At 52.5% G+C, this 24,484-nt stretch overlaps 1 protein-coding gene across 7 annotated transcripts in view; it reads left to right on the forward strand.

Moving 5' to 3' along the window:
* The window catches only part of CACNA1B (calcium voltage-gated channel subunit alpha1 B), a 173,457-nt gene that overhangs the window by 77,279 nt on the left and 71,694 nt on the right, over nt 1–24,484 (forward strand). For 4 of the 7 annotated variants that reach the window (XM_064490856.1, XM_064490855.1, XM_064490850.1 and 1 more), the window contains 4 exons: nt 1,761–1,828; nt 4,849–4,955; nt 11,638–12,441; nt 13,396–13,613. In XM_064490856.1, the coding sequence (XP_064346926.1) occupies nt 1,761–1,828; nt 4,849–4,955; nt 11,638–12,441; nt 13,396–13,613 (1,197 nt within the window). Of the gene's footprint in view, nt 1–1,760; nt 1,829–4,848; nt 4,956–8,478; nt 8,542–11,637; nt 12,442–13,395; nt 13,614–24,484 lie in introns of all 7 variants that reach the window. The other 3 variants (XM_064490853.1, XM_064490854.1, XM_064490849.1) reach the window with 2 other exon arrangements.

A 24,484-nucleotide genomic window follows, 5' to 3' on the forward strand; every position in this document is an offset into this window, starting at 1 on the left:
TGACTGAGGGTCAGCTTGAGTTACGTCCAGATGCAGCCCAAGCTTGGGCCCGGAGGAAGCATGAGTTGCAGGTGGGGATGAACAGGGGTGGGGATCGCGGTCAGCTTGGGCAGAGTGGTCAGAGGGTTCAGCGGGTCAGGAAGGAGTCTGTGGGGCGGCATGGGCTGTGAACCCTGAGGGCAGCCATTTGTTTTGTTTTGTTTTGACTTTAATTCAATAGTTAAGATTTGTCACTGGGCTTTTAAAACCTCTCCCCTGCAGAGAAATGTAGAGAGTTTTTCAGTGAAGAGGCCCTGGGGCTTGTTTCAGGGGCTGCATGGGAGGGAGGGCCTTGGGGTCAGGGCCAGCCCAGGGCTGCTGCCCCTGTGTGTCTCTCTGGCTGGGCCCCAGGGTCACCGCCTTCATCCCGCTCTGGGGCCGGGGGAGGCTGCTGCGGGCGCACGGCTGTGGTTAGTGCCAGGCGGTGGCCGCCCAGCCTCAGCGTCCTGCGGGCTCTGCTGGAGCCCTGAGCAGGCTCGTCTTGGAGGCGGTGCCTCTGAGTCTCGGGGGCACCTCCTTGCCAGACGGAGGGCCTGGCCCACAGGGGTCACACTGGCCCAGAGCCCCTGGGCGGACGGCTGCAGCCATTCTGTGGAGGACCCGCTGGCACGGGCACCCGCCCCCAGGACTGGTGAGTTTGACTGAGGGGAAGGGCTGCTGGCATCGAGTGGGCAGAGGACGCCCGACGGCAGAGCACTGCCTGCCCGGTGTTAGCACGCCGGGGAATGAGGTAATCGGGAGGGCAGCCACCTGGCCGGGGAGGGCCTGTGTCTGCAGGGACTGCGCGGGGGTGCAGCCCAGGGGCCGGGTAGAGGACAGTCTGGAGAGGTGCTGTCCCGGGAGCACAGGAGAGGACAGGGCTGCTTGGCGCTGAGGTGGACTTGTGGAAGCGGCAGCTCCAGCCACAGGAAAACAGGAGCAGCTCGGGTCAGCGGCAGCACCAGGGCCTGACCCTGGAGAGATCCGAGAGGGACTGGGACTGGGCGGGAAGGAGGCCCCACCACCAGCCCCCCTGTGCTGGGCCACTGGGCCCTGCTGATTCTGGGGCCCTGGTGAGTTACTTAGCTTCTGTGGCCTCTGTCCCCTCCTTTCTGACTGGTGCTGCAGGCGTCCCGGGACTGGTGGGGGCAGAGCCCCTGCGGCCTGCCGTCGGCTTGGCTCGGCACTGCTCCTGCTACCCTGGAGGGAGGGCACCTCCAGGAGGGGTCCCAGGACTCCACTCTGGGAAAGGAGGGAGAGAGCAGACCCCGGCAGGTGTCCGTGAGCCCAGGTCTGCCTGGGGGTCTCTGCTCAGGGAAGCCTGTGTGCAGCCTGTGAAAGCGGGAGGTACGCTTTGGGAGGCTTCTCCCATTGGCCTGAAACTGGGGAGAGGTGGGGGCAGAAGTAGGCAGTCCTTGTGCTGTCCCAGGAGGCAAGACAAATGAATCCAGCACAGTGTGAGCTTCCGGCTTGGAAAGCCGGACCTGAGGGGCTGGGCGGGGGAGGGCTGTGTGGGCGTTAGGGGAGGCTGGATGGTGTGAGGTGGAGTGAAGGGAGCTGGTGGGGGCCGGGGGCCATGGGGCCCTGGCGGCCGGGCGGGGCTGTGTCTGGGGATGACAGGCTGGAGGGGCTGGGGCGAGGGAACGTGGGTCAGAATCTGGGAAGCAGGGAGGAAGCCCTGGTATGACCATGTGAGAGGGTGTGGGGCAGAAGTGTTCCCTTCCTTAGCTGAGGCCAACCAGACACCCTGCTGAACGTCTTTCTGGCCATCGCGGTGGACAACCTCGCCAATGCGCAGGAGCTGACCAAGGTACGTAGGTACGCAGGCTGGGGTGCCACCTGCAGCCCAGGTACAGTTGGGGTGGGAGGGTCAGTCCATGTCACCCTGGATGAGGCCAGAGAGCCATGAGGAGGGCCAGGTCCCGGATTAAGGGCTATGTGACCACTGTCTAGAAGTGTCTCTCCAGGTCCTGAATGGGCAGGGTTAGGCTGACACCAGGGCTGTGGGGGTTGACGCTGAGGAAGCCAGGAGACAGACCATGCCAGGAAGGCAGAGGACTGTGAGGGCAGCTCCGGGGGAAGCCAAGACCTGCGGAGAATGGCCAGGAAGGTAGGAGGAGGTGTGGGAGCCAGAGGTGGCTGACGGGGTGCAGCCGAGAGAGCCCCAGAAATGAGAGGGGTCATGAGGTGGGAGTTCAAGCTCTGAGGACCCTAAAGGGCAGGGAGGGGCCCCCAAGCTCATCCCCGGGAGGTGAGGGGCCCCCGAGCTCATCCCCGGGAGGTGAGGGGCCCCTGAGCTCATCCCCGGGACGTGACGGGGCCCTGTGGTCAGTCTCTGGTGTAAGTGGTTGAGCCTGGACAGTCCGTGGGCGGTGCTGTCCTCAGATGCTGGCCAGGCTGGTGTGTCGGGGAGCAGCTGGTGCCCTTCTCAGCAGGTTGGTGCCCCAGCAGGATAGCTCTCTCTCCAGGCTGTGCCCAGTGGGAGCCAGCTAACATTCATCACTCACCCCTGGGCCTGGTAGGGGATGTGGTTGCACATGTCTCCCCTGTGGTTCCCCCCAGATGACACAGCCCCCTGCCTGGTTACCTTCCCTCCCTCAGCCCTGGTCAGTGCAGCTGGCTGCCTGCTGTTTCAGCCTCAGGCTGGTGCTTTGACAAGCCCGGCTCCTGGTGCGGAGGGCGCTGCTGCTGGTCAGGGGCGCTGCTGCTGGTCAGGGCCCCTGCAGGCGCCCGTGTGCCGGCTCTGTATGCTGGCACGGCCTGTGCGTGCACCTTTCTGTGGGCGTGTCTGTGCTGGTGCCCGCCGTCCCTGGCAGACTCCCGCTTGTGCTGTACCTGTGCGTGTCTGACACAGTCCAGTCCACTCCGGTCCCACGCATCCCAAGACTCTCAGCCCTGTCCCCATCCTGGGGCCTGGCACAGGCCTTCCCTGAGGAAGGCAGCTTCCGGATGTCTCTGCTGGCAGCAGAGAGGCAGGTGTCTGGCAGTGCATGCTGTGCAGGTGTCCAGGTGCAGGCAGTCCATGCGGTGTGCCTTCCTTTGCTTCTGCTCAGCCTTCCTCCTCCCCTGCCCAGGTGGGCCGGGGCAGTGTCCTCCCTTGCTCGCCTGCTGGCTTCTGAGGACTCGGGAACCCCACTGGCCTGCCTGTGTCTGTTGTCAGCGAGAGCTGAGACTGAGCCTTGCTCTCCAGACGTGGCTGGGCTGCCTGGGCTGGGGGACCAGTGCACCCACAGAGCACTTCTTGGTGTCAGGATTTCGGGGACCACGTGAACCAGGGGTGCCCAGCAGCACTGAGTCTGACACCAGCTGTCCTGGGGCGAGTGAGCTTGAGCTCAAAGCTCTCACTGCTTCTTCAAGGTTGCCAGTGGGTGTGGACACACTGAGGAAGCCATGTCCTTGGGCCCCGCTCCGTGCACAGACACCCTGTGTGGAGGACCCTGGGGGCAAACTGCCCTGATTCAGGGATTCCCTTTCTTTGGGAGTTGGAGCAGGTAGAGGCCTGTCTGTTAGGCTGTGGGGAGTTCCTGGGCTCTCCTTCCTTTATATTCCCACAAATATACTGTAGCGTCATTGACTTTCTGAAGTGGAAGTAACTCAGGTCGAGTCTGTAGAACACCCAGTGGAGCGATATAAGAGGGCCGCACAGCAGGTGGAGTCCGCAGCGGGAGGAAGGGCTCCCCGGAGCTTCGGGTGGATGGGGTGGATGTAGCTTTCCCTCCTCTCTGGGCCTGAAGCCTGACGGTCTCTTCTCCGTGGTGGGAAATCTGCAGGCAGATGACAGAGGACTCGGTGCCATTTCTGCACCTCTAAAAGCAGATTCAAGAACGTTCTGGGACATGTGGGGAATGCCAGCTCCCAGGAGAGCCAGGGGGCTTGGGACTGGGGTGATGGGGGCAGTCAGGGTGGTCCCAGCAGTCCAGCTGGACGACACGGAGACCTCAGCCTCCTCCCGGGGCCTGTGGACTCAACCTGGAACTGCTTATCTGGATCCCAGGAGCAGAGCATGTTGGTTTTGCCTAATGATGTGGGGTCGGGGCTGGAGGGTCTGTCCCGATGTCCACTCCCCTCCCCATGGGGAGAGCAGAGGCAGGGCACACATGAGCCACACCAGCCCTGGTGGCAGAGAGCCATGGAGTCCTCCCCAGGAACTCGGTGGTGACAGGAACACAGGGCCAGGTGCTGCACGTGGCCGTCCAGGTGTGAGGGGAGCAGGAGGGGCCGCTCAGTCACAGCGTGGACAGGTGGACAGATGTGGTCTGGTGGGTCCAGGGGGAAGGCTCGGGCTGTGAGGTGGCCCTGCTGTCCACTCCTAGGGACAGTTCCTTTGGGCAGTGGAGCCCTGCCCCCTGCCCTCGCTCACAGCTCTGGAGCCGAGCTGATTCTCCAAGTGCTCAGGGGAGGGGAGCTGGTGAGGGATGAAGGAGGGATGGGTTTGCATTTGGATGGAATGATTCTGAAGTGCTGGAGACCGACACCCAGGAGGGTCCAGGCAGCAGCTGGGTCTCTGTGGCTGGAGCTTCCAGGTGGGGCCGTCGTCAGCTGTGGGTTCTGGGAGGTGGCGCTCGGGGAGCAGGCGCTGAGACAGAGACCTTGGGGTTGTCACCTGAGCAGCAGCAGAGAAGGGGGTCCCTGAAGGCCACTAGAGAGCTCGTGGGGGACTGGTGCTCAGTGCTGGCGTGTGGGGGGGGGTTGTGCTAACGAGGAGCCAGCTGCCCGGCCCCGCCAGCTCAGGGTACGGGAAAGACTCGGGGCTCCGGGTGGAAGAGCTGGCGGCGTCAGGGTGGACGCAGCACTCTGAAGCTGGCTGTATGCTTCTGTCCGTTCAAACAGGATGAGGAGGAGATGGAAGAAGCAGCCAATCAGAAGCTGGCTCTGCAAAAGGCCAAAGAGGTGGCCGAAGTCAGCCCCATGTCTGCCGCGAACATCTCCATCGCCGCGTAAGGCTCTTGAGTGGGTTGTGGGTGGTGGCGGGGCTGCGGTGGAGTCCCACTCCTTCCCGAGGCTTCCTCAGAGGGCCCTGGCCCTGGCTGGAGCTGGTTGGGACAGAGCCCCTCCCCTGCGGGACCTCTGGGTGAAGAGACCACCAGGTGAAGCCTGCTCCTCGCTGGGGTGGGGGCGCGCGTCGCTGGGCCGTGGGTGGGAGTGGTGTTTTCAAGGCGTCTGCTCCTCAGCAGTCTTGGGCGGCTCCACGGGCACCCCCAGGGCAGGGAGCAAGGAATTAATGCGTCTGTTGTGCAGCGTTTCAGAATGTTTTGTGAGCCAGCAGACTCACAGTAGTGCTTCATCAGCCCAGTTTCCAAAAGGGCCTGAGTTTCTGGTGCTGGGACAGAGGTCAGAGGAAGCCTCTCTGATGAGAGGCAGTACTGGTGGGGCGAGACTTCCGTGGGGGACTCGGGTCGCCCCGAGGTCCAGCTGAGCCTCACGGCACGTTGCAGAAGCACTTTTGGGGGACTACAGACTTGGGAGTTGGGACCGAGTGCCCAGCCCAGGACCAAAAGCTGCAGTGGGCTACGGGAGGTCAGCCCCAGGGGAAGGAGGCGTGTGGGGAGGCAGCGGAGTGAGGCCCAAGGCCTGGTCCCAGGGTGACCACGGGAGCAGAGAAGGGCCTGGGGCCAGACCGAGTCCACCCTGGAGCTGCTGGCCCTGCCTTCAGCCCCGCGCTCACCCCCAGCACGCCCGTCTCCCGTAGGTCCCTGGGCCCCGGCCCCACAGCTGCCTCCCTCTCCTGTACGCACTGGGGTCAGGGAGCAGACAGCCTCGGCCCCTCTGTGGGGACAGGCTTGGACACGGTGAGTGTGCGCTGGCACGTGGATGCGTCTGGGGGAGCGGGAGTGTGCACGCACACGTGTGAGGGCGCGTCTTAGCCCTGTTCTCACCCGGCAGTCACCGGGGCCACGGCCTGTTTTCTAGGAGGGTGTTTGCAGAGGACCTGTCTCTAAGCCAAGCAGAGAGTGGGGCCGTTGGGGGAGAAGAAGGGAGAGGAGGTTCCAGGTCCTGGGAGCCCAGGCAGGGGTGCGAGGGGTGCAGGGAGCCAGGCAGGACGCAGCAGCCACCACTGCACAGCTCCTGGGGCGCAGTGCCCAGTTGTTCCGGAGTTCTGTTGTCTGGCCAGGGCAGCTCCTCGGTCTGCTTGGTCCTGGGCTTCCTGTGATGCGGCCGACTTCCTGCCACGGCCCTTTCTCCTGAGCTGTGCCAGCTGCTGGCAGTCTGCTGTGCAGAGGACATGGTGGGGGCCTGTGACTTACCCATGTATTCACGTGGGCCTTGTGGGGTTTCGGTGTGATGTCTGCCCCTCTCCTGGAGGGGAGCGCAGTGTCCTGTGTTCCCTGCTGCAGCCCAGGGCTGCCCATGCACCCTGGGGATGTTGGGGATGGTGTGGTGGGGCATCCGCTGCCATCTGGGCCGAGACCTGAGAGGCAGGCCCTCGGCACAACTTGGGTAGCATGTCAGGATACCAGGAAGGGGGCTGGGGGCTCTTCCTGGCCCTCCACCCCGACCCTGTCCGGGAGGCTGCTGTGCGGGGCAAGGCCGTAGGGCTGCACGATGGCCTCGGGTGTACACGCTCACCACCGCGGTGCTTCTCTTCTCTGGGATGGGCTTCCCGGGGGACAGGAAGGTGCCCCGCCTCACAGCGGGTCCTGGGCTCGGCGCGGCCGATCTGCGTCAGGGCCAGCCTGGGGTGAGTCCAGGTGTCGGCCCCGCCTCCCCTTCTTGGGCCAGCTGTGTGGGCCGTGTCCTCAGCCCACTCTGGGACATGCAGTCAGTCTGATGTGACCCCTGTAGATCCCCTGCCGCGGGGGGCCTGGCCCAGGGCGTGGAGGGTGGTAGGTGTGAGGGCGTCGTGTGATTGTTGGCTGAGAACTCGGAGGGCCGGAGATGCTGCTCCTGGTGTCCTTCTGTCCTGTCTGCCCCGACGGTTTCCTGCTTTCCTGGGGAGTCGTGTGGGATGGACGGGCAGCACCCGCCTCCCCCCATTCACTTCTATGCCCAAGGGGCTGAGGTGATGGGAGAGCAGTCCCCCGAGGGACCCCGCCCTGACCTGGCCCCCGAGCCATGCTGTGAGGTCTGTGAGGCAGGGACGGAGCCAACGTGTTCTCCGGGAGCCTCGGATGCTGAGGTGCCACCAGTGGTGTCTAAGAGGCTCCATCGACTGTGCCCGAGGGGCCGAGGCTCCGAGCAGGACCCCACCTTGGAGGGCACCTGCGCCCCCCACGGTCGGCCTCAGGGGATGTTCACGTCAGGCTCCTGGGAGGGAGGGAGCTCAGGCTGGTGTGGTCCCCCTGCTTCTCTCGGCTGTGTCAGCCTCACCATCACCGGGACCTGTGAGGGCTGGACCACGCGCTGTTCCCTCACACGCCACCACACGCGATCACACACGATCACACACCCACACTCACATGATTCACACTCATACACGGTCACACACACGATCACACATGATCAAAAGCAGTCACACATGTTCATGCACACATGCTCACACACAATCACACGTGTGCACACACAGGTTCACATGCATACACATCCACGTTCACTCTGAGCCTTGTTCTCTCAACCTTCACACGCTCTCTCACGTGTTCAGTCTCGCACACATGCTCATAACCTCACACGATCTCACAGCTCACACCCACTCATACACTCATTCACAAGCTTACACACTCAGCCACACACACTGATTTGCTCACTCCCTTGCACACCCATGCGTGTCTGCACTCAGGGCCGGTAGGCGAGTGAGCTGCTCTGACCTCCTTACAAGTGTGTTGACTCAGCCTTAAGAAGGCATGGCTGGGGCTCACCTGGCCCTCCCTGGGGGAAGCTACTTCGAAGGGGAACGATTGTAAAGAGATCTCTGGTTTCTCTACTGGTTTTGGAAATGCTTCCAGAAAGACACTTGGAAGTGGCTGGAGTTACACTCAGGGGGAGGCGGGTTGGTGATGGATCCTGTTTGCCCCTGGGAAGGGCCACGTGAGCTGGAAGAAGCCGGCTTAGAGCCTGCAGAGCTGGGGGCTGAGTAGGGCGGCCAGGAGGCAGGTGAGGCCCTCGTGTCAGCCGGCTCTGCTCTATCTCGGAGGCCAGGTGACCGCAGGCTCAGCCCTCCCCGGCGCTGTGTCCCCAGGCACCAAGTCTGGTGGGGGCTGTCTGGGGCTGCGGGACAGCGGTGTGAGCCCTTTCCAGCCCCCCTGCCCTCCGGGGGCGCACGCGCGCGCTGTGGACAGGCCCCAAGGTGGCGCTGCTCATCTTCCCGCCCTGGGGCCGCTTTTCTGCCTGCTGCTCTTTCTTTCTCAGCCTCTGTCGCACCCCGAGGTCTCGGCTGGCGCCCATTCTGATGGAAGCGCCCCGGCCTCCTGCCCGGATGCACGCTGCAGCCCGCGCCCTGGCCTGGCGTGGCTCACGCGTGTCCAGTGTCTCGCAGGACTCTCTGGTGTTCTCACTTGTGTTCTGTTTTGTTTCTTGCATGTGCAGTTTTGTAAAGCAAACTCGAGGTACTGTATCTCGCAGCTCATCTGTCTCCAGCATAAACTCACCGTGAGTCTCTCTGCTACGACCCCCACCTGTGGCTTCACGATAACTACACGCAGCACCCCTGCCTCTAACTCGCTCTCCCACTTTAAGTCATTTGCTTCTTCGGGGGCAGCTCTAGGCTAGCCGTCTGCAGCCTGGCCGGGGTGGTGGGCACACTTCCTGACGTCCCCGTGTCCTGCTCACGGGGTCAGGCTTTCTGAGCTCCGCCCCTCCTCTCCCTCCTGGTCTCTGTCCTCTTGTCTGCTGTCTGTCCCTGTGCGGTCACTCTGGTGTCTTGAGCAGATCTGCTTCTCCTGAGGTGACCACCACTGGGCGCCGCTGTGGGCCGTCTCCTCATGGCTGCCTTGGATAGAGCGTCCATCAGGGGCTCACTTAGGACAGTCGTGGGTCCTCCTGCTGCACTCCCTCACATGGGCGGGGATGTCTCTGACCCTTAGGAAGTCCTTGTTCTAGCCAAGAGCAGAGCTGCCGTCTGATTGCGAGGCCAGCTGAAGCCTGAGGTAGAGCCACAGAAACCCCAGGGTGGCTCTGCTGTGGGTGACTCTGGTCTGACTGTCCCCAGGGGCTCCTTGTTGAGGGTGAGGCCAGGCCCTGCAGGTGAGAGGTCCCTGGAGATGGCCGGGGCCCTCTGTGCCCTAGCAGTGGTGGGAGCTCCTGCCTCCCTGAGCCCTTTGCTCCCTCTTGTCAGCACAGAGCTGGGCTGGGCCCTCCCACGAGCACTGGGAGCCGCTGGCTGCGGGGCCCCTGATGTCCCCGGGGAAAGAGCACTGGGTCCCAAATGACTGATTCACAGGGTGGCACAGGACGCGGACATCTCATGATGGTGCTGCACTGATGCGTTGCTGCATCAGTGGTGCTGCTCCAGGTGGCTGCACGTTGTCGCAGCTGTGGGTGACGATGGGTGACCGGCTTTCTCGGCGCAGAGACCCTGAAGCAGGGCCACGCCACAGAGGCTTCTTCTGAGTCCTGCAGGCATCCCGCCCACGGCGTCTGCATCTGGGCGGCTGTGCCGGGGCTGGAACGTCGTGGGGTGGCCCTGCCCTGTGGCTCCTTAAAGAGCCCTTTAGAGGAGGACTTTGCCCGGATCAGAGTCACCTGCCACACTGCACTGTAGGTGGCGGGCCCATACTCACATTGTTGAGCTGCTTGTGAGGGAGAGGTTCAGAGTGAGACGTGGATGCTGGCCACACCGCTGCGTGTGCCAACGGAGCAAGGACAGAACAGCAACCGGGCAGGTGCGGAGAGGCCGCACACAGACTCAGAGACACATCCAGAGAGGAAGCCAGCGGCACTGCTGGGGGGCAGTGGGTGCAGACAGTCTTAGGTGGTGCGAGGGCCCAGGGAGGCAGAGACCTAGCAGGAGCAGGACCAGGCAGAGCCGCAGCAGGGAGGTGGCACAGGCTGCCCCTGGGAAGTTAGGAGGAGAGCCTGCTAGCCTGGTGGCTCCCTGTGGTTCTGGGTTGAAGCCAAAGAGAGAGAAGGTGGGTCTGTTGCAAGGTGACCTCAGGACTGGGGCAGCATGGCTCTGATGCTGGAGAGGCGGGTCATCAAAGGTTGTGGGTCAGCGGGTGGCCAGGGGGCTGGCAGTTGTCCCCCACATGTCATCTGGGCCCCAGTGAAGGACAGGCATCCACTCTTGTGCTTTCATACTTCTGAGGTGCTTCCCCAGAAACGGCTTCCCACCCTGGAGCCTGGACCAAACCTACAGAGGGGCAGGGCTCGGTGGTGCTCAGTGGCCAGGGCCCTCGGCCGTGGCTCCAGGCTGTGCTGTCTGTGCAGTGGGGGCCTGACGAAGCCTCGCGTCTCTTTAGGCACTTTCCCCCTTTGCCCTTGCATGCGTCCGATCCTGGCTCCGTCACAACTCACTGTGGACCCTCTGTGAGCCACGTCCTCTAGGCTCAGCGTGACATGGGGACAAGAGCAGCACCGAATCCCTGAGGTAGCTGTGAGGGCTGGACACAGTGGCCGCTGATCCAGGTGCCACAGCCGTCACTGTTCTTATGCTGCCACTGCTGCCCTGACAGGGGTCCAGAAATCTCCAGAGGCTGAAGGATGAGACTGGCCTCAGAGGAGGTTTCCACTTGGCCAAGGTGGTGCTGGGGTCACCAACTCTGGGGGCCTTATTCAGCAAACACCCCACAGTGCAAAGGGCTCCCCATGCACCCCGGGCTGTGGACCCCACGTGTGGCCGTGGGGTGAGGTTGGAGGGCAGGCAAGGCCTCTGGAAGCCTGTGCAGTGAGGCCAGAGCCTGGACCACGGGCCACTCCTGACACCAGAGGGCTCGCGGACGTGCAGCTCTCAGCCCTGTGGAGGGAGGGGTTCTCCATGGAGCCAGCAGAGAGGAGGGCACTGGTGACCACCAGAGGTGATGCCTTCCGCCCCAGCCCTGACGGCTGGGCTCCTGGGAGCAAATGGTCATTGAGCTGAGGGGCAGCTGCCCAGCTGGGGGACTGACCACCTCAGGGAGAGTCCCAGCACGACTCGCACAGCCTCCTGAGAGGGCCAGCTGCCCGGGCCCTCACTCCCTGGGCTCTTGTCCACTTTGCTCCTGATGACTGCCTCCTGTAGGGTTCCCTCTCCAACACCCCTGTCTCCCGGCCAGTGGCTTCCCTTGTTGGGGTGGAGATGGAGAAGCCCCTGCTCGAGCAGCTCTGCTCTCTGTGCGCTGCAGGGGCTCCCCACCTCCTACCTCTTCCTCAGTCCTGCTCCATTTGGTCGCTGCCCTCTTCTCTCCCCATTTTGGCCTTCCTGGCAGGCAGGCCAAACCCCCCCCCCCCACCCCGCCCTGGTAGCCGGTCTGCCACATCATGCTGGTGCCGATCATTCCCACTGCCCTGCACCTTTGGTCCCCGCTGGCACTCTCAGCCTGCGGGCACCCCAACCCCAACCCCGAGGCGGGCAGTGCCGATTCTGTTACCCTGGGTATCCGCATAGACTGCCAGGGTGTCCAGGGCTCCTGCCACCCTCCCCCGTCCCCTCCTCCTGTGCCCTCTGCCATCCCTCCATCGCTGTGTCCATCTGTGGCTTCCCCTGCGAGGCAGAGAGCTGGGGAGGGGGTGCGGCGTGGGGGGGCTCCGCTCATGCCGGTCTCCCCACAGCAGGCAGCAGAACTCGGCCAAGGCGCGCTCCGTGTGGGAGCAGCGGGCCAGCCAGCTGCGGCTGCAGAACCTGCGGGCCAGCTGCGAGGCGCTGTACAGCGAGATGGACCCTGAGGAGCGGCTGCGCTTCGCCACCTCCCGCCACCTGCGGCCCGACATGAAGACGCACCTGGACCGGCCGCTCGTGGTGGAGCCGGGCCGGGATGGCCCGCGGGGGCCCGCGGGGGGCAAGGCCCGGCCCGAGGGCGCGGAGGCCGCCGAGGGCGCGGACCCGCCGCGCAGGCACCACCGGCATCGCGACAAGGACAAGGCCCCGGCCTCCGCCCCGGCGGGGGAGCAGGACCGGGCGGACGCTCCGAAGGCGGAGGGCGGGGAGCCCGGGGCCCGGGAGGAGCGGGCACGGCCGCACCGCAGCCGCAGCAAGGAGGCCGCGGGCCCCCGGGAGGCCCGGAGCGAGCGCGGCCGCGGCCCGGGTCCCGACGGCGGCCGGCGCCACCACCGGCGAGGGTCCCCGGACGAGGCGGCCGAGCGGGAGCCCCGGCGCCACCGCGCGCACCGGCACGCGACCGAGCCGGGCAAGGAGGGCGCGGCGCCCGGGGCCAAAGGCGAGCGGCGGGCTCGGCACCGCGGCGGCCCCCGGGCGGGACCCCGGGAGGCGGAGAGCGGGGAGGAGCCGGCGCGGCGGCACCGTGCGCGGCACAAGGCACCGCCCACACACGAGGATGCGGAGAAGGAGGCCGCGGAGAAGGAGGGCGAGGTGGAGGACGGCGACAAGGAGAAGGAGCTCCGGAACCACCAGCCCAAGTGAGTCCCGGCAGGCGGACACCCGCGAGTGGTGGAGGGAGTCGGCCGGCCAGCGCGCGGTTGGAGGGGCTGCGTCCGCAGGTTATGGGCGCAGACCTGGCCGGGTTGGCCCTGTTTAGGCCATCCCTGTCCTCTGCCTCAGTCCTTTTCTGGGGTGCTGACAGGCCTGCCTTGTAAGGGTGACACGGGAAAAGCTTACCATGCAGTGGTGCGGGTTGTGTTCAGTGAACCGCAGCCCTCATCTTAGGGGACCCAGGAGGAAGAAGGCTAAGGGGAAATTGTCGGGACTGGTTGGAACACGTTAACTTGGAAAGAACAGCGACCCACGGAGAAGAGGAAAATGGGGACACTGAAGGAAAGAGTCAGGAGGGCCTGAGGGAAGCCCAAGGAGCACGGGGCTAGATGGTGAAAGGGGAGGGGACAGGCTACGTGGGACACCACAGAAAGGGCCCCCTCAGGCCAGCCCAGCTCTGTCCCTGGATGGGCCTGGATCTGACTCTGACTCTGTGAGAGCCCTGCGGTCACAGGTGCTGCGAGGCTGATGGCAGGAGTCTCACCAACAACCGGGCACGGACCACCCAGACCTCCTACAGCCAGGGGCCGCTGCTCAGGATCAGCCTCCCCGCTGTCTCTGCATGCAGGCTCTGTGCTGGGCCGTTGGCCTAGGGGGGCCAGGTGGGGGCCTTGGAGATGAGCTCTTTCAAGCTCTTCATTCTGCAGACAGTTCTGTTCTTCACACATATTGTGATGTCAGCCATGCCTGGCCTTGTGAGTCAGTCCCTTTTAGGTACCATTCAGACCTAAAAACACAGAAGTGTATAAGGTGATAAAAACTCTACAGAGGAGGTGGCCAGGGATTTATTTGATCTGGATAGAGGTTTAAGAAGCTGGGTTTTGCAGATTGAATAGAACTTTGGGGTTGCATCAGAGTCTGATGTGCATTCTTGGTTGCAGGGAGCCTCACTGTGACTTGGAGGCGAGTGGGGTCATGGGTGTGGGTCCTGTGCATGCACTGCCCAGCACCTGTCTAGAGAAGGTGGAAGAACAGCCAGAGGATGCAGATAATCAGCGAAATGTCACTCGGATGGGCAGTCAACCCTCGGATCTGAGCACCACTGTGCATGTCCCAGTAACGCTGACCGGCCCCCCCGGGGAGACCACGGTTGTTCCCAGTGAGTATCTCCCCAAATCAGTGGCGCAGGACCCACCGTGTGCAGGCCCAGTTTGCTTTCCCTTTTCCCTCCTGCTGTGTGGAGACACAGCATGCCACTGTGAATTGTTCCCCAGTTGGAAAGCCCTTTGCTGTCACCGTCAGTGCCTTGATGGCCCTTTGCTTTCCAGTGCCCCAGAGGATACATGGCATTTAAGCTCTGTTCTCCTCTCTTCCAGAAATGTTTGCAAGTTAGCAGGTAAGTGCCAGGCATGGCGTTAGGGTGCTGAGGACACAGCAGGAGGGGGCAGGACTGCGCTGCCTTTGTGGGGCTTGTAGTCTTATCAGAGAGACAGTCCACAAAATGGTCATGACTCTTCATAGTTGCACAAACACTGCTGAGGATTATGGCCACAGGCTTGGCTGGGGTCTCAGGGTGGTGGTCGTCCCACCTGCATGCTCTGTGGTCCCTGCTCTAAGGCTCCTCCCAGGCCTTTGCCCGAGTTTCCCGTTTTCTCCCGTCCCTCCTTCACACTGTTCACGAGGTCCTGGTTGAGCCGCCACTCCATTACTGACCGTGGGCAGGCACTGAGGGTACAGGGTGAACAAGGTGCCGTTCCTGTCTTCAGGTCACTCTGTCCAGGAGGGAGAGACCTGCAGGGGACTGCGCAGGTGTGTGGGTGTTTTGTGAGTACTGAGGATAGAGAGAACATTCCCGGGGGAAGGGAAAGCCCACAGAAGCAGAAGTGACTTGGAATTCCAGGTACAGACCTGGCACTGCCCAGGCCTGCCTGTGTGTGCAGACGTGTCCACATGCAGACGCACGCACACGCCCACTGTCTCGCTCAGGTGCTCCCACCTGGGGCCTGTGGACCAGTGTATGAGGCCAGGTGCGACCGTGGGAGGCTGCTGGCTCTGGCTGCTTAGCCTCCCCTTCCTCTCTGCTTTCCTAGGAGAGAGCTTTCCCCGGTCCGTTCTGTTGTTTCACCTGCACAGGTCCTAGTGCGTCTGTCTTCCCAGACTCCCAGAAATCAGCCCCCGGGTCTGATTCTTTTCAGATTAGCTTGAGGACAAGCCCAGGGTCCCTACCTGGCTTCTGTCTACAGGGGTCCAGGTGTAGCCCCTCCCCCCAACCCCTGGCCACCACTGACCTTTTTCCTGTCTCTGTAGTCTGCCTTTTCCAGAATGTCATGGTTGGAATCATGTAGCCTGTAGCCTCTTCAGGTTGGTTTCTTTCACTTACCAATGTGCATTTAAGGTTCCTCCATGTCTTCACATAGCTGGATAGCTCATTTCTTTTTAGTGGTGAGTAATATTCCATTGTCTGAATGTACCAAGTTTACTTGCCGTTCACCTCTTAAGGATACCTTGGTTGCTTCCAAATTTTGGCAGTTATGAATAAAGCTGTTGTAGGTACTCATATTCAAGTTGTTGTGTTCACATAAGTTTTCAGCTCATTTGGGTAAAAACTTAAGAGCACGACTTTTCGGGTTATGTGGTAAAACTATGTCTAGCTTTGTAAGAAGCTGGTCTAACAAATTGGCTGTGTCATTTTACATTCCTATAGCAACGAATGAGAATTCTTACTACCTTACATCCTCTCCAACAGTTGGTGTTGCAGTGCTTTGGATTTTCACCATTCTAATAAGTGTGAGATGATATCGCACTGTTTTAATTTGTAATTGTTTGATGACGTATGATGTTCAGCTTCCTTTAATGCCGACTTTTCAACTGTGTATCTTCTTTGATGAGGTGCCTGCATATACCTTGTGCCTAGTTTTTAATTTTTTTTTTTTTTTGAAAAAAACTTCAGAGACAATTTTCTAAAGAGCAGTTTAAGGCTCAAAACAAAATTGAGGGGAAGGTACAGAGATTCCCATACGCCCCGTGCTCCTACACATGCATAGCCTTCCGCATTATCAGGACCACTCACCAGAACGGTGCTTTTTTTTTTTTAAACCAACGTGGAAACTACATTGACACGTTACAATCACCCAAAGTCCGTAAGTCACATTAGGGTTCACTCTTGGTGTTGTATATTCTGTGGGTTTGGACAAATGGATAATGACATGTGTCCATTGTTATAATATGATACAGAGTATTTCCACTGCCCTAACAGTTCTCTGTGCCACGCCTGTTCACCCCTTCCCACCTCCCACCGACATCTAGCAGCCGCTGATCTTTTCATTGTCTTAACTATTTTGTTTTTCCCAGAATGTCATAGAACTGGAATCATGCAGTCTGTAGCCTTTTCAGATTGGCTTCTTTCACTTACAGATACACATTTAAGGTTCCTCCATGTCCTTTCATGGCTTGATAGCTCATTTCTTTTTAGTGCTGAGTAGTATTCCATTGTCTGGGTAAACCACAGTTCATTTATCCATTCAGCTCCCAGAGAGCATCTTGGTTGCCTCCAAATTTTGGCAATTATCAATAAAGCTGCTATAAAAACTTGTGTGCAGGTTTTTATGTGGACAAAAATTTTCAACTCCTTTGGGTAGATACCAAAGAGAGTGATGGTTGGATCATATGGCAAGAGTATGTTGTTTTAGAAGAAACCACCAAACTGGTTGTGCCGTTGTGCACCCCACTAGCAGTGAGTGAGAATTTCTGTTGCTCCACATCCTCGCCAGCATTTGGTGGTGTCAGTGTTCCAGATTTTGGCCGTTCTACAAGTGTGTAGTGGTATCAGATTGTTTTAGTTTGCGTTTCCCTGATGACATTTGACGTGACACATCTTCATATGCTCTTTTACCCTCAATATACCTTCTTTGGCGAAGTGTCTGTTTAGGTCTTTGGCCCATTTTTTAATCAGGTTGTTGTTTTTGTTGTTGAGTTTTCTGGTGTCTCTGTGTATTTTGACTTTTATCAATCATGTCTTTTCCAGTTAGTTGTTTGTCTTCTCGTTCTCTTGCTGTCTTTCGTGGAGCAGAGGTTGTTAATTTGAGTGAAGTCCAGCTTATCCATTACTTCTTTCACGGGTCATATTTTTGGTGTTGTGTTTAAGAAGGATCACCACAGCAGTGTTTTGCATTCCACGTTTAGACCTGTGGGCCATTCTGGGCTAATTTCTGTGAAGGGTGTAAAGCCTCTCTAGGTTCTTTTTTTTTTTTTTTTTTGCACATGGATATCCTATTGTTCCAGCACCATTTGTTGAAGACACTGTCTTTTTTTCCCAGTGTATTACTTTTGTTCCTGTGTCAATGGTCAGGTGACTGTTATTTATGTGGGTCGATTTCTGGGCTCTCTGTTCTGTTCTGGTGATCTGTTTGTTCATTCTTTCACTGAACTGCACTCTTTTGATTATTATAGCTGTGTAGTAAGCCTTGAAGTTGGGGAGTGCCAATCCTTTACCTTTGGTCTTCTTCGATATTGAAATGTTGGCTATTGTGAGTCTTTTGCCTCTCCATATAAACTTTAGAATCATTTTGCTGATATAAAATAACTTTCTGGGATTTTGATTGAGGTTGCACTGACTCTATAGATCAAGTTGGGAAGAACTGACAACTTGACAATATTGAGTCTTCCCCATCCATGAACATGGGATATCTCTTTATTTATTTAGTTCTTTTATTTCATTCTTCAGAGTTTTGTAGTTTTCTTTATAGAGACCTTGTATGTATTTTGTTAGATTTGACACTGAAGTATTTCATTGGGGGGATGCTAATGTAAATGGTGTTGTCTTTTCGATTTCAAATTTCACTTGTTCATTGTTGGAATAGGTAAACAATGGACTTTTGTATGTTAACCTTATATCCTACAACCTTGCTAAAGTAAGTTATTAGTTCTAGGAATTTCTTTGTTGATACTTTCAAATTCTCTACATAGATGATCAAGTCATCTACAGAGAAAGACAGGTTTTTGTCTTCCTTCCCAATCTGCATGCCTTTCATTTCCTTTTCTTGCCTTATTGCATTAGCAAGGGCTTTCAGTATGGTGTTAGAGAGGAGTGGTGAGAGGGGACATCTTTTCCTTGTACCTGATCTTAGTGGGAAAGATTCAAGTTTGTATGATGTAGGTAGCTTTAGGTTTTTTTTGTGTATTCTTTATCAGGTGGAGGAAATTCCTTCTATTCCTAGTTTGCTAAAAGTTTCTGAGTTTGATTTTGTCAAATGCTTTTTCTGTATCTGTTGATATGATTGTGTGATTTTTATTTTTAAGTTTGTTGATGTGATGGATTACATTTATTGATTTTTGAATGTTGGACCATCCTCACCTACCTGGGATTAATTCCACTTGGTTATGGAATGTAATTCTTTTTATACTTTTTTGGATTTGCTTTGCTAATATTTTACTGAGAGTTTTTACATCTATGTTCATGAGAGATATTGGTGTATTGGTTTTCTTGTGATGTCTTTTCTGGTTTTGGTATTAGGGTAATGCTGGCCTATTTCTCATATACAGCATACAGTCTCAGTCATGCATGTGTATACATATATCCATCTTCATTTTCTTTTTCATTAAAAGTTACTACAAGATATTGACTTTAATTCCCTGTGCCATACAAAAGAAACTTGTTTTTTTAAAAACGTATTTTTATATATGGTGGTTAACGTTTGCATAATTTATTATCCTTTTAATGTCCATGGGATCAGTAGTGGTGTCTCCTCTTTCATTTCTGGTATTAGTAATTTTTGTTTTCCCTTTTTTAACTTAGCCTAGCTAAAGGTTTATCAATTTTACTGATCTTTTCAAGGAACCAGCTTTTGGTTTTGTTGATCTCTTGGTTTGCTGTTTTCAGTTTCATTGATTTTTGCTCTAGTTCTTATTAATTCTTTTCTTCTGCTCACTTTGGATTTAACTTGCTCTTCTTTTTCTAGTTTCCTGAAGTGGAAGTCTAGATGATCAATTTTAGATCTTTCTTCTTTTCTCATTTATGCATTCAATGCTATAAATTTCCTTCTAAGTATTGCTTTTGGGTTTTCATTTTCATTCAGTTAAAAATAGTTTTAAATTTCTCTTGAAATTTCTTCTCTGACCCATATGTTATTTGGAAGTGTGCTGTTAAATCTTTGCATATTTGGGGATTTATCTTTCTGTTATTGATTTCTAGTTTGTTACATTGTGGTCTCTGAAAACAGACATTTTGCCCACTTTTTAATTGGGTTGTTTGTTTTCTAATTGTTGAATTTTAGGGTTCTTTGTATATTTTTGTTGTAAGACTTTCATCAGAAATGTGATTTGCAAATATTTTCTCCCAGTTTGTGACTTGTCTCTTCACTCTCTTAGTGCCTGGTGCTTTTGGTTGTTACTGGTGGGAGGGTTAATTTGCTGGTCCCTGATATTACTTCCCTGGTATAAGTTCTATTGCTTCTGCTAGGAGCATAAATCTAGGCTGTTGACTTTTATATGTCAATTTTGTATCTGACTACTTTTCTGAATCCTCAAATTGTTTATTAGTTTTAGTATTGATTCTCTGTGTTTTTTCTCAAGTTTTGTAAATACAGAGTTTTGTAAATATAGTTCTAACTATTCCTTCCCCAGTCTTAGGCCTTTCTTTGTTATTTTTTTTTTTGCCTGATTACCACAGGCTAATGTACTGTCAGATGACAGTGGAGTTAGTGGGTACCCTTACATTGTTTCTGCCTACACTAAGTACAGTTCTGGTTTGGGGCTTCAGAGGGGTGTGTGTGTGTGTGTGTGTGTGTTTGTGTGTAATCGTGTTGTTGTATTCGCTAATTTCTATTTCAGTATTTTTTGTGTGGAATAGACTTTAAATTTTGCTGAAGGTCTTTTCAGCATCCATTGAGATCACACATTATTCCTCTTAAACTTGGGGATTTATAGTAGTAAGTTTTCAGATCTTGAACTGTTCTTGCAATCTTAGAATAAACCCCACTAGATTATCATATTTATTCTTTTAATGGGATGTTGGATTCTGTTTGATAATACTGTGGGGGATTTTTGGATTGATACTTCAGAGTGAGATGTGTTCTGTAGCTTTCTTATATTATGTTCAAGTATCATAAGGTTTAGGTATTAACGCTCTGTAGTTATCTTTTGTTTAACTTCACTAACCCATTTTTGAAAATCAAATGTTGTAGTGGGAGTCTCAATTCCCATTATTTTAAGTGGGAAAAATTGTAATATACTATAAATATTATAATGTATTATAATTGTACTAAAAAATCCCCAACCAATTTCTTAAAATATAACTAAAGCACAGTTAATCACTGAAAAGTAAAAACTATCACATTAGACATAAAACACTTAACACATCGTTTCCTGATCACCACAGTTAAAATAGCTATTCACAAGCAGTTTCTTCAGACACCGCCTTCACTGAAACTTGTTGTACTTTTCAAAAACATCCACACATGATTCTCAAAGCCAACCAGTTGAATTTGGAATCTTGCCTGAGAGTTTTTCCCCATGTTTGAAAAGAACGTGGTACTGAATTTTGGGGATGTATACATTTTTCCTTCCTAAACATCAGCCCCCCAAAACCCCAACAACATGAATGAGAGATATATATATTCTACTGAAGTGTGGGTCTCATGAAACTAAGAGCGATCTGTTGGGGACTTTTACCCAGGGGGATGTTCTGTAGGGTGTACCTATTGTTGACTCACAAAAAGAATTAGAAAGTTTTCTTCTTTTCCTTCTCGGGGATAGTTTAAAAGTAGCATTAGGATTTTTTGGTCTTTAAAGATTTGGTACAGTTCCTTTGTGAAATCATCTGGGTTTGCTTTTTGTTTGTTTGTTAGGATAGTTCTTTGATAATTTCTGTTTCGTTATGACGTTGGTCTGTTTAAATTTTCTTACCTCCTAAGATCAGTTTGGTAAATTATAATTTCCTTAGAAACAATCCATTTGATCTAGTTTTTCCAATGTATGAAAGAAGTGTCCTAAGTTTTTTAAAAAAAACTTCCTCTGGTTCAGTGTTTTTTCCCTCTTCTCATTTTTTATCCTTTGTATTTTGTGTTTTCTCCCCTCCTTATTTTCTTAATAAGATCAGTTAGTGGTTTATAAATTTTGTGGGTTTTTATTAAAAAAAAACAGCATTTAAATTTATGTATACCATAGTTTTGTTTTTTAAATCATTGCTTTCCAATTTTATTTTCATTATTCCTGGCCTTCTGCCTTTTTTTTGTTTTACTTTGTCATTCCTTTTCTAGCTTCTTGAGTTGGAGATTTGCTTTATTTTATTCTTTAATTTGTATTGTATGATTATTTAAGGATATGAATTTTCCTCTGATCACTAATTAAATTGTATCCTATAGATGCTGACATTGGGTGTCCTAATTTTCATCATATTTTAAAGAAATTGTGTAATTTTGGTCTGAATATCCTCTTGGTGTTTATAGATTCCTTGGGATTTTCCATGTAAAGAATCAAGTACTCTGTAAATGAACAGTTTTATTTTCTGCTTCCTGATGTGTGTGCCTCTCATCTCCTTGCCTCCCTCATTGCGCTGGCTGCACCCTCAGTGCCGTGCTGGAGAGCGGTGGTGAGAACTGGCACCCTTCTCTTGTTCCGTCCTGTGGGAGGAGGATGCCTTCCTCCATCTGCGTCTGTTGATGTGATCACGTGCTTTGTCTTCTGTAATGTGGTCGTTTACACTGATTGGTTTTCAGATATTAACCTGCCTTGCATCCGAGGGACAGACTCTACTGGTCATTCTGTATAATTATTCTATATGTTGCTGAATTCAGTTTAATAATATTTCTCTAGGGAGTTTTGCTTCTGTATTCATGAGGGATATTGGTCTACAGTTTTCTTCTTTGTGCTCTTTGTCTGGTTTTGGTATCAGAATAATACTGAATTCATAAAATGAATTGAACAGTAGTCCTTATTCTGTCTTTTGGAAGAGATTATATAGAATTGGTGTTAATTCTTTATATGTTAGGTAGAATTTTCCAATGAAACATTTCTTTATTGGAATTTAAAAACTTTCCTTAGTACAGGTATGTTATCTAGTCACAGTAGGTGAGCTGCCTTAGTCGGCACTTTTGGGGGAGCCAGCCCATTTCGTTTAGGCTGTCAGACTTATGTGGGTGTAGGTGCTTGTGGAAGTCCCGTGTTTCTTCTGATGTCCTCATGGTCCGTAGTGACAGCCCTGACCTCATTCTTGATACTGGTCATTTGTATCATCTTTCTTTTTTCCTTTGAACTTTTCAAAGAATCAGATTCTTGTTTCATTGATTTTCTCTATTGTTTTCCTCTTTCCAGCTGCATTTGGTTTCTGCTCTTTACTGTTTTCTTTTTTCTCTGCTTTGGGTTTATTTTGCTCTTTTTCAGTTTCCTGAGATGGGAGCTGAGGTTGATTTGAGTTTTTTCCTCTTTTCGCATGTGAACATTAGGTGGTATAAATTTTCTTTTTAGTACTATTTTAACTATCTCTCACAGATTTTGATATATTTTAATTTTCATTCAGTTTCATTTAAAAAAATTTCCCATGAGACTTCCTCTTTGACTCCTAGATTATTTAGAAATATGCTATTTAGTTACCAAGTGTGTGGAGATTTTCCTGTTATCTTTCTGTTTAGCTTCTAATTCGATTATTTTGTGCTCAGTGAACACATCCGGTATGATTTCAGTTGCTTAAAATTTATTAAGGTTTGTTTTATGGCCCAGGATCTGGCACATCTTGGTATGTGTTGTGTTTGTGCTTGAAAAGAATACGTGCCCTGCTGCTGCTGGGTGGAATACGTGCCCTGCTGCTGGGTGGAGTCAGATCCTGTTGGATCCCACTGGGCTGTGTGCGTGCTGATTTTCTGTCTAGGTCTGTCACCTTTTGAGAAGGAGGTGTTCAAGTATACAACTGTAAATGGGGATTTACCTATTTTGCCTCTCAGTTTTATTAGTTTTTGCTTTACGTATTTTGAAGTTCTGTTCTTGAGTATCTACACATTTAGAATTGCTGTCTTCTTGAAATATTGACCCTTTTATCATTGTGTAATGTGTTTCTCTGCACTTGATAATTTTCTTTTCTCTGATGTCTACTTTATCTGATATAAATATATCCACCCTGTTTTTTTAAATTAATATTTGCATAGTACATGCTTTTACTTTCAAACTAACTATATAGTTATATTTTTAAGCTAGTTTCCTATAGACAGCATATAATTGGGTCATGTTTTTCATCCACTTTGTCAGTTCTTTTTTTTTTTTTTTTTTTTGGCATATTTAGACCATTTACAATTAATATATGTATTCTGGCTTAACTCTGCTGTTTTACTTTTTGTTTTGTTTGTTCTTTCTGTTTTTCATTTCTCTGGTTTCTTTTTCATGCCTTCCTGTGGGTTATATATATATATATACACACACACATACATACATACATACATACATACATACATACATACATACATACATATGTATAAGAATTCCACTTTATCTGTAGTATTTTTGAGTGTATCTCTTTAAATTGGTTTTTCAGTGGTTGCTCCAGATATTACATTATATATGACTTGTCCTGGTCTACTGGGGTTGTCATTTTACCAGTTTGAGAAAGTATAGAAACCTTACCTCTCTTTTTCCTCCTAAGTATAGTTGTGTTAAACATTTCCTCTACATACATTTAGAAGCACATTAATGTGTGTTAAATTTTTGCTTCGATTATCAAACAGAACCCAGAAGCCTCGAGAGGAGAAGGAAAGTGTATTGTATTTACCCATATTTTTACTTTTTCTGTTGTTCTTTCTTCCTTCATTCCTGATATTCCAATAGTTCTTCTTTCATAATTTACTTTCTGTTTGGAGGACCTTCCTTAGTCATTCTTTTAGGGTAGGTGACAAATTCTCTTAGTTTTCCTTCATCTGAGAATGTCTTGATTTTCCTTTCATTCCTGAAGGATATTTTCACTGGGTATAGAATTCTAGGTTGACAGTTCTTTTTTTTTCAGCACTTGAAAAAAACGTGTGCCTCATCCTTCTGACCTCCATGGTTTCTGATGAGAAATCCACTGTCATTCGAATTGTTTTCTTCCTATAGGTAAGATGTTTCTCTCTCCCTGCTTTCAAGATTTTTTTTCTTTGTCTTTATATTTCAGAAATTTGATTATGATGTATTTTGTCATGGGTTTCTTTAGGTTTATCCTGTTTGGGGTTCACTCAGCTTCTTGAATTTGTAGGTTTATGTCTTTTGCCAATTTTGGAAATTTTCCATTCATTATGTCTTTGAATATGTCTTCAGCTCTGCCCTCTTTCTCTTTTCTTTCCAGGACTCTGTTGACATGAATGGTAGATCTTTCATTTTAGTCCCAAAGGTCCCTGAGGCTCTGTTCACTTTTTTCGGTCTATTTTCTCTCTGTTGTTCAGATTGAGTAATTTCTATTGTTCTGTCTTCCCGTTCACTAATTCTCTCCTCTGTGCTCTCCATTCTGCTGTTGAACCCATCTGTTGAGTTATTTTTCAGTTCCATAATTTACATTTGGTTCCTTACATACATTTTCTCTTTCTTTGTGTGTTTTTAACTGTCTGTTGAAGCGTTTCTATGGTGGATGCTAGACAATTCCAGCATCTGTGTTATTTTGCTGTCTATTGATTGTCTTTTCTCATTTAAATTGAGATTTTCCTGGTTCTTGGTATAACAAGTGATTTTTGATTGAAATGTAGACATTCTGGTATTATGTTTTGGGGCTGAGTCTTATTTAAATCTTCTGTTGTAGCTGGGCTGCTGTGACGCCACTCCAGCAGGGCTAGGGTTGGGAGCTGCTTCATTGCTCGCAAGTGGGGTAGAGTACCAGGTTCTCCACTTGGCCTCCATAGACACTCAGCTGGGCTGGGAGGCTGGCTCCCCACTGCGCCTCCACTGATGCCATCTTGTCTGGGAGAGGTGGGAGGCCTTGTTACCACTCCCTGTATGACCTCCATCGACACAGTACAGGTTGACCTCATTACCTCTGGGTGGTGGTAAAAGTCCTGACTTTCCTCTAGGATTCACTCTAGC

Source organism: Camelus dromedarius, chromosome 10, assembly GCF_036321535.1.
Source record: "Camelus dromedarius isolate mCamDro1 chromosome 10, mCamDro1.pat, whole genome shotgun sequence".
Taxonomy (NCBI): domain Eukaryota; kingdom Metazoa; phylum Chordata; class Mammalia; order Artiodactyla; family Camelidae; genus Camelus; species Camelus dromedarius.